Consider the following 15,015-nt stretch of genomic DNA (forward strand, 5'->3'; position numbering starts at 1 on the left):
CGCTGTTTAGTTGTGAAAAGGGGACCTTCACTGTGTTAGGACAAATAATTGAACACAACCAATCACCAATAAATTCAGTTTAAACCTTAAACACCGACGAGGTCCTGCAGAAATAATAAATTATAATAATAAAAGACTGACATAATATCTAAGGAAAGTTACTTACTAACTTACTAATCATCAAAACCAATTAATAATTAATTAATAACAATTAATGTAATAATTTATAAAAATGTGTTTGTTTCACTATATTTTACTCACATTTCTTAACAGTTTGCACTGATTTGCTTTTGTTTATCTTTATTCAAACTGTATCCAGTCTGCTTGTTCTTGTGTTAAAGGGAGATTTTTATGTCAAAACTGTTAAAAAATAAAAAACAAAACAAGAAAAACCAATAAATGTGGAATCAAACTCATAATAAACAAACAAATTAATATTTCATGTCTGAAAAGGAGCAGGAAGAAGTAAATATTTAAAGTGCCACCCTTTTTTAAACTATTGCAAATGAAGCCATTTGTATTAACGTATTTATAACATCTATAATATTGATTATATTTCTTTCTCAGGTGTCCTTTTATGTTCAGTTTGGATCGATGCTGCCACCTTGTGATTAAAATGATTCACTGCAGGACAAGATAGAAACAGAATAATGTACAGCTGGATAGAAACAGATAAATAATAAAATAATAATAATAGTTTTCTGATCAGATTCCAGTATTTCCATTAAGATACTTTTAAACCCTTAAATCAAAGAAAATCCTCATCATACAAACAGAAGTTTGTGTTTAGTTATTATTTATGCTAGAAAATATTTTTAGGTTACATTTTGTATAACCCAAACATACTAATAAAAACAAAATGAGTGAATATATATTTTAGACTGCATTTTGTATAACCTAATAAATAAATAAATAAATAAATAAACACCTTGAAAAAAAAAAAAAGGTTATATGTTTTCAGTATTTTGTATAACCTAAGACTATTAAAAGTCTTTGATATAAAAATATGTATCAATATTTTTGTATAAAAACATTTCAGACCACATTTTGTATAACCTAAAAAGAGGCTTTGAAAAATATCATTTCAAAAATATGTATTTGACTATTTTGTGCAACCTAAAAAAATTATAATTTTGTATTAAAAAAAAGCTAAAATAATAAGATCATATTTTGTATAACTCAAATTAAAAAACATTGAGAAATATATTTTAAAAATATCTATTTCAGACTGAATTTTAATATAAATACTCAAAATAAAATAAATAATTTAAACTAATATAAATTTGTCTAAATAAAAACATGTTGTAAATCAGTGTGTGGCGTTCAGGCTCAAACCTGCTCCCCGTTACTGAATTAACCTGATGAGACTTCACGGACGCACAAAAGAGGCCTGATTCCCGTCAGTTTCCTCGTTGTGTTTATTGGTGTAACTGGTTTCCGTTACAGTTTCTGGACTAAGAAGTGTGCGTTATCATCATCTACCAACAGAGACATTCTCCCACAGAGGAGGCCAGATGTGGTCGTTAAAACAGGTTTGTTTGACGACCTGAAGAAGTGGCCAAGTGACTCTCACACAGACAGACAGACAGACACGCAGACAGACAGACAGACAGACAGAGAGAGAGGACACACAGACGGCAGCTGGGACGTTTAGTAAGAGTGGAGGGTTTTTCTTCAGAGCCGCGAGCAGCCGGTCTTCAGGGGAACTAAGTGCTGCTGTTGGCCAGCAGGGGGCGGCAGTCACTGGGACAGGAAGTCCAGGGCAGTGTCTCGCTCCTCCACCAGCTCGGCCGCCGTGGCGTCCATCTTGGCGCGGGAGAAGTCGTTGATGGGGAGTCCTTCGACCATTTTCCAGGTCTTGTTCTGAATGGAGGAGGAGGAGGGGAAGTCACAGGTTGAACTTTTTAATATTTCTGTGTGGGTTTTAAAACATATCACTGAAGTGTGTCTCGTCTTTGGTTCTTAATATCATACGAAACAACTGACAACTAACTGAGAATCCCCTCCCACCAAGTTTTCAGGGAAAAACTCATCTTTGGTCACTGAAACTTTCTGAATTGTTTTGCTACTTCTACTCAAACCCACCAGACTCCATTGACCAAAACAGTAATTTTACCTCACAGAACACAGGAGCTGCTGGTCTACCTCTGCCTTGATTAGTACATTTGTTTGAGACATTGTGTGTTACAGGACATTATGTTGGAGCTGAACTCACCCTTTAAAAACACCAAAATCACAAATTAACACAAACACACTAACCAATCAAGGCAGCGGTACTCCCGTCTTCTACAGGGTAAAAATCGTACTTTTCTCAATGGAGTCTGGTGCGTGTGTGTGTGGGGATGAATTGGTCGGACTCACCTTGATCTCTACGGGGAAGGAGTAGATGAGGTCCTCTGGGATGCCGTAGGGGTTTCCAGCAGCGTACACGCCCATGGAGATGAACTCACTCTGTCAGGAAACAGCAGCTTTAGTCGGTCTGAATCTACCACACATCAGTGTGTCAGTGTGTAGTGGAGGTCTATAGTGTGTGTGTGTGTGTGTTTGTGTGCTAGTTAGTCAGTGTGTTAGTGTGTAGTGGAGGTCTATAGTGTTCCTGTTGTTCTGGATCAACATGTTCTCTGTCTTTCTTTAGTCTCCTCTGATGAACAACATGTCTGACTCCTGGATTTTCTCCATGTTTCTCCCAGTCTGAAGTCTTTTCTCACTCATTCTGCTTTAGTGACTTCTGGAACCTTCTAGCTGAGGTTGGACACATTTTAGGGACATGAAGAAGAAGAAGGTTTGTAGAGACCTGCACACTGACTAACACTGACTAAAGTCTGTGCTCCTCCACTCATTGCCGACTAAACTGCAACACTTCAACGGCCTTGAAACCTTCTTCTGGCTTATTTAAAACTTTCAGAGATCTGGAGGGTTTAGTTCAAAGCGCTACAACTTGTCCCTCTCTCCCTCTCTCCCTCCCACACTGACCTCCTGGGTGCCGAACCAGATGTCCCTCATGTGGTCACAGATGGCCTTGGCGGCAGACATGGCGCTGGACAGCTTCCTCGCCTTGATGACGGCTGCACCGCGCAGCTGCACCGTCTGCAGGAGGAGGAGGAGGTTTGAAAAGAGGACAGAAACTACAAACAGGAAGGAAAAAAAAAAAAAAGAGTAGAAGAAGAGTTGTGCTCACAGAGATGAAGTCTCCTCTCAGCCAGGCTTCGTCCTTGACGGCGTCGTAGGCGGGCGTCTCGGTGCCGTGGACGTTGACCTTGGCGTGGTGGACGTCGGGGTACTGGGTGGAGGAGTGGTTCCCCCAGATGATGACGTTCTTCACTTTGTCAGAGGAGACGCCGCAGCGCATCGCCACCTGCAGGTAACGCTCAGGTTAAGCTCTGTCCACCGATCATTAACCAACCGAAACCACCGAAATACCGATACCAGTCCGCCGTTTCCATGGCAACAGAAGGGGAGCAAAACGACGACACAGACACAAAACTGATGGTTTTGTTGTTGAATTCGATTGTTTGATGATCAGAACAGAAATCAACCAGTTTGACTGTCTGAACAATGCTTCACTACCAAAGCTCGTTAGCTTAGCATTAACCGCTACTAGCTTAAAATACAGGTGAGGTCGGAGGACGTAAAAGCGAAATCTGTGGATGTAAATGATGTTTTCCAGCAGATTTCTGAGCTCTGAGCCAGCGAAGCGCCTCACTGTGGTTTTTATTCAGTTTGGGAAGCATCAGCTCAGGGACCAGTTATCGTCTCTGTTGCTAGGGGCGTTGCTAAGGGCCGGCCTACCTGCTGGAGCGCTTGACTAGGTTTCATTAATTAGACTAATTTAGACTTTTTTCTGAAATTACTGCAGTGAAGTGACACACAAACATCAAAACTCTGTATATTTGACTAAACTTAGACACTTCTGATGTAAATCACCAACTTAAACACACCTAGAAATCGCTTCAGAACTTGCCTGAGAATCACCGCATGTTTAAGTTTTCTCCGGTGTCAGACTCACCCACTGATAACCGTCTGTACATCTACGGCCGCGCTGCAAACAGGAACTGCTAACAGCGTATTCGGCGTGCTTTTAACGGCATGAGCTCACCAAAATGTAAACAAATCGGCTAAAAACGCGGCTCAGACGAGTATAACGTTACCATTAGATGTAACTGAACAGAGGGGTGAAAAACTACTGACATACTACTGACCAGGAAACTAAATCAGCTCACCTCAGAAACAGAAATAAACCCCTGTTAATTTCCTCTTTAGACACACATTCATGTTGAAAAGACATTTTGTCTGGTTTCACTTCCTCAAAGTGCTGCTGGAGGGTCACATGTGGTCTTAAGTTAGAAGTGGGTGTTAAAGATTAGGTGACGTGAGTGTTTCTACCTGGGAGCTGGCTCTGTTGTGGTCCAGGCGGGTCAGGCAGGAGAAGTTCTCTTTGGGGATGGATGGAGCAGACTTGGAGGCGATCAGACAGTTGGTGTTCGCCGGGTTTCCGACCACCAAGACCTGACGTGGAAATGAAAACAGCTGCGTCAGACCTGAAGGTTGAAATCAAGAGTTTTACCTCCAGGAAGACATCCTCAGTGCTGCAGCTTTACTTCCTCCTCTCAGACACAGTGGCAAGAGAACTGACGTCTGTTGTGTCGTCTTTACGGAGTAGAAACCTTCATAAAAGAGGTTTTCTGCTGACAAACTTTATGTGAAATGATCTGTTTTCTGCAGGTGCTTGGACTCTTTCTGAGGAGAATCTGTTTCACCAGACAGATTTTATGTATATAATCACATTGGAGGGTGAATCACAAGCCAACTTTAATATTTTCCTTCAGAGGAGAATATAAGTTTGATGTCTAAATACTATTTTCTATGCAGACTTAAGGTTTTCTTCAACTCTTCTCTAATTAGAGAGTTTGGTCTGAGCTGCTCTTTATGTAAAGCGCTCTGAGGTAACGCTGTTATGAATTTATTGTTATAAATATAAAGATTGATTGATTCTTTCCAGAGTGAAAACAGCTGAAAGGCCCCACAGGGCTCAACGTCAGGCTGTTTTCTTTGCTCCACAGGTTCCCGACATGTGAAGCCTTGACCTTTGGCCTCTTTCGTCACAGTGACGCGGGGCCTCGCGGAGGACTTTGGGTCATTAGGGGGCCTCCTGCTGATCCACCTCCTGTGGACTTTTTAAACACAGTGCAGGGCGACGCATGACCGCAAACACACAGAGGAACTTCTCCAGATTAGAGCTCAGCAGGAACGTAAAGCTGCTGTGAGCGTTAGCGTGAAGAGCAGAGAAAAGAGCTTCGGACGGGAGACGCTGGATAAGCACTTTCATTTCCTCGTGTTTAAGTGCAGTAATAATCATGGAGGAGTTTTTTTGTATTGTTTAAACAAACAGGACACGCCTCTTTATACATTGGATTTCAGTGCTTTAGAGTCACTGTGTCGCATTACGTGGAAAAATAAGAGGAATCTTCCACAAAAATATGAACCCTTTCATGCACAGAGAAGCTGTTTTCTTGTATATGCATGAGTTTTGATGGCGTAGTTGCACATCAGCCGCTACAGTGAAGCTGCTGCATCATCTCATCCACTCAGAGTGAAGCCAAGATGGCCGACAGACAGACAGAAACACCAAGGTGCTCATTTTCTTCTGTTCAAACCTTCTAGAAAAAGAAACTCTTGCAGATAAGAAACATATGGGGATACCAAGTAACATCTAAGGAGTCATGCAATTACTACATTTTCCAACTATTGATTTTATATTGGGAGGAAATGATGATTAATCACATGTCCACTGGATTGTACGTCATGCATCAGTAGCTGTATTTCAACTAGTGGACATGTAAAAACATCTTTATAAAATATGGGTTGGGAAAAAAAATAAAAATTTAAATCTTGTTTTTCAGCCTAAAGCAGAATAAAAACACTGAGGTTATTATAATAAATGCATGAAAGGGTTAATATAAAATAAAAGAAGCACTAAAATCCAATAAAAGAGTCGCTGGGTTACATGGAAGCTCTTCAGAAATATTCCATCATCTGAATATTCATGTAAAATAAACACATTAGCAATCAAACGAGGAGGATTCAACAAGGCGTCACAGTGGACTCTGATCATGAACACCGAACACGACGCCGTACGATCAAACAACTAAATCCACGACTTTTCCATAAGAACATCACGGATGAACAAACGAACAAACTGACATTAAACGTAGAAACACCGAGGCGTCACCTTCACGGTCTTCTTGGCGTACTTGTCCAGGGCGGATCCCTGAGTCTTGAAGATGGCCACGTTGGCCTTCAGCAGGTCCTTCCTCTCCATCCCCTCCTTCCTGGGCATGGAGCCCACCAAGATGGCGGCGTCGATGTCCTTGAAGCCCACCTCCACCTTGTCGGTGGGGATCACCTCTGTGAAGGAAGCAGTGACGTCACTTTGTTCATTCCAGAGTCTCTTTTATCGTCTTCTAGAGAACTTGGGTCACGTTTTATAGTTTTTATGATCTCTTTAATGTTCATTAACAGTTAGAGATCAATAATTAACATTAGTGTAAAGCAGTTTTATCAATTATAGATTTTATTTATATTTTTTCTTATTCACAGACTTCATAGATGATTTTTACTGTATATTTTATTGACATTTATTTATTTATTAACGCCCCGTTGGACTGATCTTATCCGTCCCGTAGAGATAACAGAGGCCGTCCTGATAGGGGAACATATTGATAACGATAAGGTCACTGATAACGTGTATTGATTTCTTTTTCTTTTCTACTCTCGCTTCACTTTTCCTGCCGTTACTTTACATCCTCACATCAGACTCTCTGTTTATCTCAAGTCTCCATTTCAGAGCAGATAACTTCCTGCTGCCGCGGCCGATCCCGCCGATAAGATGCGTTCGCTGCCCGGTCGTTAAAAGCGACCGCGCCGCTATCGGCCTGGACTTCAGTCGGGGTTCATCTCCCCTCCGCCGCTCTTATTGGCCGCGGCGGTGCTGCTGCCGCCGGCCAATCAGAGGCCACATTTCAAACCCGCCTTCCTCCTCCTCCTCCTCCTCCTGGCAGCAGACGGTGGAGGTTATGGAGGACAAATAACACACTCAAAAAGAAACCAGTGTGTTCTGTGTCTAAATGTGCTCCAGGTGGAACAACAAGACGCTGAAGTTTGACATTTTGTTCTCATCGGGTGATAAAAGGTTTTTGTGTCTGAGAACAATAACCTCATGTTTTTATCCCCAAATAAATAAAAGAATAAAAATATTAATGTCAGACTTTCAACACCAGCTTCAGAAACACTGTGTGCATCTTATTTATCATCATTATTATCATTAAGGCCAGTTAATGTTGAGATGAAGGCAGATATAAAGAGAATATTTGAACCCAAACCATCATCTTTTCCTAAACTTACCTGCCACTGAAAACTGATAACAACAAAACTGAAACAGTTAAAATGCTAAAATAATAAATAAGCTTACAAATAAGTTTAAGCAGTTCGTCGCTGGTACGTACTCAATTAATCAATCGACAGAAAACTAATAAGCAGCTAATTCTATCGTTTTTGGTCATTTTTTAAGCAAAAATGTTTTAAAAATTGATTGTTCCAGGTTCTCAAATATGAAAATTATATGTATTTATTATTTAATTGTATCCTTCTTTTCGCCAATATGTATTTATAGACTTTGTGTATTTTTATATAATTTACCCACACGGTACAGAAGTAGCCACTTTGTACCAGTTGGAAGCTGCATGTTATGTTTTGTTCAATAAAAAAAATTAAAATTGGCTGCTTTTATTGGTTTTACATCACAATAAACTGATTTTTTTTGGTTTTTGACGACTTGCCGGACTAATGAAGGCACCTGATGAGGCCCCCTGGAGTTCTAGGATACTATAATGGACTTTTTAAAATGTTTTATAGTTCAAACAATGAATGATTTAAATAGCGAGCGGATCAATCAGTAACAAAAGTGATGGTTAAAGCTTCACTGTCGGCTCACCCCTCAGCAGTGGGAGGGCGCAGTCCTGCAGCTCCATGACGACTCCGTCCAGCACCGGCAGCATGGGGGGGATGTCCAGCAGTATCAAGACGATCGGCTGACACGAGAGAAACACAAGAGAGACACCTGAAAACCAGCTAAACATTTCATTTACAGGTGTTTTTATCCCAGTAAAACGGAGAGGAAACAGTTCACAGCCTGGAAACCTTCAAATGACTTTCAAGGCTGCATTCAGGGACACGTAAAGGTCAGGTTTTAAATAGGTTTCATTAGGAAAACTTTCGTGATCGAGTATTTCTGATCCTACAGAAGGTTTAACACATTTTTGCACTTTAACAACTGAAATTCATTGACTGTTATAATCTGTTATACTCTATTGAAGTGGATTTAATGTCCAAGACTACGTCACATTCATACCTTGAACACATATTGAATGGAATGAACCAATTTGGGAAAAACAAATAAATAATATAAACTCAACAATGTCCAAAAGAGGACTTCTCACCAAACCCCATTCAAAAAACTACCCAAAACGTAGTTTGACCTCACGTGTCGGCAAGAAGGGACACGACAGTCAGGAGACAGTCAAGAGTTTCTCTTTAGTGCTTGTTGATACTTTAATTCGGCACCAGTTAAATCCCGAAAGCAGCAACTTTGACACTTTGAGAGACATTTCAGGATTTCAGAGGATGTTGCAAATGCTGCTGGAGATTAAAAGTGTTCGCTAGCTCCTGATAAATATTAGCACTGGGCGTGATTTTTTTTTTTTCTATTTCTGGTCGTCTTCAATAGTCTCCGTACCCATCACTGCTCCAATAAGCTGAAGGCCCCCCCACATTAAAACATGCATTATTCACGATGAGTCCATTACATAACAGAGATGCCAACACGGGGAATCTGTGCAGTGATCGGCTTCGGGGGGGGGAAGGGGTCTCGTCTGGTGCTGTAGGTTATGTAAGCGGAGTTCAGGCTTACCTGATCCTTCCCGAACACATCTCCCTTGGCGATGCTGTACAGCAGGGAGTAGGCAATCTGGCCGGCAGCGCCGGTCACCACAACACGGATTGGTTCAGCCTAGAGGGAAACAGACAGGTTTGGTTCATGTGTGTGTGTGTGTGTGTGTCACTGACCTACATAAACAACAGAAGGAGGGAATGAAGCGGCAGTAATGTACATTGTTGGTGTGATCTGGCTGGATCGTGCATTGTTATTTCAGAGCTGTAAAGTCTATATTTGACGCGTGGATCCTCACAGTGAGGCTGCTGCTGCTTCAGGAGGCCTTCAGGAGTGACCCCTCCTCCCCCCTCCTCTGTCCTCTGTCCTTTGAGGACTTGTCACCAAACTCCATTAAGAAAATCCTACAATGTACAATGACCTTGCGTACTGGCAAGAGTAGGCACGACATTTAGACTAACTGTGTATTTAACTTTCAGTAGCTGATGTCACTCTTTCATTCGGCATGGACGCCACCAATAAAGCAGCAGATACTTTTTTTTAAAAAAAACAAACCCTGCAGCTTTTAAGATCGTCTCTGTAGCGCTGCAAAACGATGCAGAGTGATTTAAACACGAGCCGAAATGAAGCATATTCTCAATGCATTTACTAATCGCCTCGTATCATGCTGCAAGTGAGCCCAACTTGTCTGACAACCAGGGAGGCCTTAAATCACCGGGTTTGTGAAGCGGGATTCGAATTAAAGAAGCTGCCGTGATGATTGGCTGCCCCTGCTGAATAAAAGAAGAGGCCGATGATGTAACTTGACGCCTGTGCCACGCCACGGCATGTCCTCATTAAAATGGAGGCGGATGCATGAATGTACAGTAGAATAAGCAGGTGTTAAAAAAAACCGGCGGAGACGATAACGCACTCCCGGCTGCAGATCCTAACGTTAAATCTGCGGGGTTTTGCGCAAACATCACTTCTAAATCTGCGTGTTGAGGCTGCGCAACAAACTGCGTATGACAGCGGTGCCCTTGGTGCTTCAATCATGAATTCGGCACACAGAAAACCTCCATTAAGGCGTTAAAGTTAGCAAGAAAGTGAAATTAAATCACGATATTGCCGCCCTCTTGTCAATGTCAAGTATCTCAACATCATTACGCACAACGTTGAATTGTTTCCGTAACAATGATGCTATGAAAGAGATTATTTATATATCTGGTGAAGAAACAACAAGCAGCTCCATCTATCTTACCATTTTAGCTAGCGGGTGGAGATGCTTTGGGTCTGCGGTGCCTGTTCTCCCTGCTCAGAGTCGGACTAGACGGAAGGGTCACCTCTATCCTCCTATTGTAAAGTCAGGCGGTGAGACGCCTCGACCCACGCTCCCTCCGGTACTTGTAGTCGTTTTAAGAAACTAACACAGGCTTTTCAACCCAGCCGACTCCACCACAGGAACTCACTCTCCCATGATGCACCGCTCTGGACACGCCGCTCCCGCCCACGCCTTAAACAGCCGAGGATTTTCTAAAAAAAGGGTATTTTTTAAATTAGATTCAGGCGCGTGCGCTTTGGCGACACCCTGTGGCCGGAAGTGGGACTGCACCGCTTGTCCTGCAGAATGACGCACCGCTTTGTTTTTATTCTCATAAACTGTAAAGTAATTAATAACTCCTGATATTTACTAAGGAAGAGGTCAATGATTATATGTGTGAAAACGTAGCCTCTCCAGAACCTCCAGGTGACTCTTCAACGCTGTTTACTACACCAGGATTCCTTGGATCTTCTGAAGAACTTCTCTTCTCAAGAACCACACATCTCCCACCAATCCCCTTAAAAAAGTCCTGGAATGCCACGAGGAGATCCCGGAGAACCCATGAAACCCGCTGGAAATTCCCCAAAACGTATTAAAAACCCTGAAAAACCTCAAGGATCTTTAAACTTTAACCACCAGAGCTCCTTCAGTATCCCAGGATCCACTTCGGGATCCCATACGGACTTTTAGAAGACCGCCAAGAACCAGTGGAAACACTTAAGGATAACTAAACTCCTCAAAACCCCTCCCAAGGATTCAAGGACTTCCACAACCCCCTTTAATGATGCATGTAACCACCTTGAGAACACTCGGACCCTCGGAGCCCCCATCAGGAGCTACACATCCTCCAGGATCCCCCTTAAGAAGTCCTGGAATGCCTTAAGAAACCCATCAAAAATCCAAGGAACCCACCTGAAACTCCCTGAAACACTTAAATGACCCCAGGACCATCCTCAGGAACCAAAACCCCTCAAGGACTGCAGCCTTTCAGATACCCCTGGATCCAAGAGCCCCTAGTAATCCCTCACGGGTGCTTGGAACCCTTTCAAGAACCCCTGGAAAAGCTTGAAAGACCATCAAAACCTCAGCAGAGAACCTCTGAAGAACACAGGGAACTACGACTTCTCCAGGATCCCTTCAATCCCTCCAAAACAACCTTCAAAACCTTCAAGGATGCTCTTTACGAACCCCTAGTGAACCTGGTGGGACCCTGAAAACTCCTTAAAAGCCAATTTAAGGACCTGGAACATACTTAAGGACACCTGGAACCTCAAGAACCCGGCCTTGAAAACCTTGATCAGGACACACCTGATCACAGTAGGTCCACTAAAAGAGCTTGTTTGATCCACTGACAGGCTCAGAGTGTTATTCTAAGTGTGTGACAGCATCATGGAAAGGATCCCTACAGAGAGAGACCTGGAAGATCCTTTTGGTTTAACCACAAACAGCACACACACCAGACTACATTCACTAAAACAGGGATTTTAGAGAACAGGACACAGGAGCTGCTGCTCTGCTGCTGCCTCCATCAGTTAGTTTCTTTGTGTTATTGTGTGACTTTGGTATTTTAAATAATTAATTTGGAGCTAACAAAATTACTGTGTAACACACAATAACACAAACAAACGGATCAGTTGAGACAGCAGCAGACCAGTAAAATTATTGTTTTTGTCAATGGAGTCTGGTGGCTTTGACAGCAATGTAAAGCACTGAAAATACTCTATGAGATTTGTTTGGTTTTATGTAAAAATCAAACCCTTTCTCTCATTTTAAAACTTTGAAAACTCCTTGCAACAAAATGTCACTGTATATTTTATGCTTTTTAAATGTTTAATGATTTGTTTTCACTAACACCCCAAGTCCCTGTTTAGTTTTTAGGTTGTTTTTATTGGTGAATTTGTGGGTTTTAAATCACTTTAATCAATTTAAATCGTAATAAATAACAATGGGATTTGGATTATAATCACTAAACACTTAATGTAAATGGTTATGTATTGTGGAAAATTTTAAATAATCAGCTAATTTAATCCAGCTAATCAGAAGCTTCCTACAGGGCTGGATGTGCTGGATTTAGACTCAAAAGGTATTTTAAAAATGTTGGTTGTGGCTATAAACTGAAATCCTATAATCAAATTTCAAAATAAGAGTCCATCTGATCACAAGAATCTAATCTATCCTCACAGATTGTTGTGATTTTATTATCATTTGGATTGAAACAGTGAAAACAGTTCACAGCGACGTCTGTGGATTATTCTGGGCGGCCGGTTTGACGCTCAGAGGTAAAAGGTCACTGGGGGTCACGTTCACGCTGAAGGAGGTCGCCGGGTTCAGTCTTCAGCTCGTCGTTCAGCCTGTTTTCAGCCGGTTCTCTGCGGCCGGCGGGAGGTAAATCCGAGCCGTCTGATCTGCTGACATTTATAGAGCTGTACGTCCTAAAGACGCCAGATTACACCAAACAGTCAGGGGGACGGACGCAAGATATGCTGCCACGATATGGATTTTTGACTCATTTTCCTCAAATTATAAGACAATAAAACTCTCCACTTAAAGCAGACAGCTTGCTTATTACTATTATTTACTTATTTCACATATTTATGTTGTCCTGTTGCTGCCATCTGACATTTTGCACTTTTGGTTTAACCACAAACAGCTGTTATATCGCTCTCCAGAAACACACCAGACTCCATTCACAAAAACAGTAATTTTAGCTCACACAACACAGGAGTTGATGGTCTACTGCTTCCTTGATCTGTTAGTTTCTTTGTGTTATTGTGTGACTTTGGTGTTTTAAATAATTAATTTGAAGCTAACACAATTATTGTGTTAAACACAATAACATAAACAAACTGATCAACTGACCATCAACTCAGATGTTGTGTGAAGTAAAATTATTGTTTTTGTCAATGGAGTCTGGTGGCTTTGACAGCAATGTAAAGCACTGAAATACTCTAAATATAATGTTCACGTAAACTGATGGTGATCAGGTGGGGCTTTCAGGTGGTGATTCTAATGAGATTTGTTTGGTTTTATGTAAAATCACTCTCTTCAAAACACACCAGACTCCACTGATAAAAACAGTAATTTTACCTCACTGAACACAGGGGCTGCTGGTTCTACAGCTGTCTTGATCAGTTAATTTATCTGTGTTATTGTGTGACTTTGCCATTTGAGAGGGTTAATTCACACCAAAATTAACCACTTAAAACACCAAAGTCACACCAAAGTCACACAAGCTCACGCAAGTTCTGCGAGGTAAAATCACTAGTTCTGTGAATGGAGTCTGGTGGAGCTGAAGGGAGTGATTTGACTCCCACTGCTGTCACAACAGAACAGATGAATGTTCAGGTGTCCACATACTTTTGCTACCTGAGAGGAAGCAGAATAAAAGTGCAGGAGGTGGATGTTCTTTCACAGAGAGAGAGCAGAAGGTGTCAGTTTCAGTGAGGTGAACTTTCCGGCGGCCATGTTGGATCTGAGGGCTCCCTGCTGGGTTCAGTTTGTGTGCAGCTGCCCGGAGCTAAAACAGGATGCAGGAGCTGACCGAGGTGCTGATAATCTGCAGCCCGGACTCTGTGCATCAAGGCCGGGGCAAAAACAGCGCACACAGCCGGAAGCCCCCTAAATCAGCCTTCAAAATAAAAGCACAAACATTCTGAAACTGCAGATTTTCATGTTGCAGCTTTTACAGCATATTAGCAAATAGTTCTCTACATTTAGTAAAGTTTTAGAAATGCTTTTTGAACTTTTCTGTCTTTGGACAGCAATTTTAGTTGTTTATTTTATTTTATCTTTTGTTGTCTTATCTATATTTATTTATTTTATGATTTTTTGTATTAACCTACGGATTAATTAAAGAAAACATTTTTTAATCACACCACAACAGCATCCTTTAAAACATCAACATAAACTTCACAAAGAAAGTTTACAGAGTACCTGAAGTGCATTTTTTTAAATTCAATCTTGCATGAAATATTCTGCATTTCATTATATTGTTAAAGTGTTCCATAATTTTGATTTTAATTTACCATGGCAGCTTTTTACCTTATCTGTTTTTTATTTATTTACCTATGAAAGGAGATTTTTCCATCATGTAAATAGCAGTAACTTACTCCAGCAACTCTGAAACAATACAAAAAAACCAATTTGATTTAATATAAATATCAGAAAGTCAGTTGTTAAATATGTCCGTACTTTGACTTAGTTCCAGTTTGAGATATCAAGTAAATATTCAGATTTTTTCACTTATAATTTTGACTACAAACATTATTATTTTTATCTACTATGACCACTTAAGTGACTTTTCTTTGTCCTGTAGCTAAATTGGCTTTCATACAATTGAGGGTCTGTAGTAATAATAATAACAATAAGACAGTAATAATAATAATACACAGCTACAAAGGGCTTTACAAGGTTAAAAACAGTTCAGGACTTGGGATGAATCAACCCAGATCCTTAAAATAAAATCAAAATGAAAGAATAAAGAATACAAAAATGCTATAATGGAAAAATGCTGTTCTTTCTTGTTGATAATTTGTACTTAAAGTTGTTGTGTCGTGGAGCGCACACACATACCTCAAAGTAAATAAAAAAAAAAAAAAAATACAAAAAGATGGCCGCCTGTTACAGCAGCAATACTTTTTATCTTCCCCTTTTTGTGTATATCGTTCCTTGCTTTTAAACTTGTTTAAACTGTACTTATTTTCTTTTATATCTCCTCCTGTTTATATCACGGCCCACTAGTTCATTATTTATTCTTTTATTTGAACGCTAT

General features: G+C 40.9%; 1 protein-coding gene across 1 annotated transcript; it reads right to left on the bottom strand.

The window, feature by feature from the left end:
* Positions 1 to 1,400: 1,400 nt before the first annotated feature.
* LOC139223714 (malate dehydrogenase, cytoplasmic-like) lies at positions 1,401 to 10,265 on the bottom strand. The gene is made up of 9 exons (XM_070855698.1): positions 10,185 to 10,265; positions 8,966 to 9,064; positions 7,991 to 8,087; positions 6,230 to 6,405; positions 4,384 to 4,506; positions 3,179 to 3,355; positions 2,974 to 3,087; positions 2,362 to 2,451; positions 1,401 to 1,863 (listed from the first exon to the last, which is right to left on the bottom strand). The coding sequence occupies exons 1-9, from the start codon at positions 10,185 to 10,187 to the stop codon at positions 1,741 to 1,743; spliced, it is 1,002 nt and encodes a 333-aa protein (XP_070711799.1). The 5' UTR covers positions 10,188 to 10,265; the 3' UTR covers positions 1,401 to 1,740.
* Positions 10,266 to 15,015: the final 4,750 nt, after the last annotated feature.

Source organism: Pempheris klunzingeri, chromosome 3 (genome assembly GCF_042242105.1).
Source record: "Pempheris klunzingeri isolate RE-2024b chromosome 3, fPemKlu1.hap1, whole genome shotgun sequence".
NCBI lineage: Eukaryota > Metazoa > Chordata > Actinopteri > Acropomatiformes > Pempheridae > Pempheris > Pempheris klunzingeri.

Excerpts from the sequence above, each read along its gene's own strand:
- LOC139223714 (XM_070855698.1), bottom strand. Across the intron at positions 8,088-8,965 it reads ATGTGTTCGGGAAGGATCAG|CCGATCGTCTTGATACTGCT; the intron begins GTAAGCCTGAAC and ends CTCTCGTGTCAG. Across the intron at positions 3,088-3,178 it reads TGAGAGGAGACTTCATCTCT|ACGGTGCAGCTGCGCGGTGC; the intron begins GTGAGCACAACT and ends CTCCTCCTGCAG.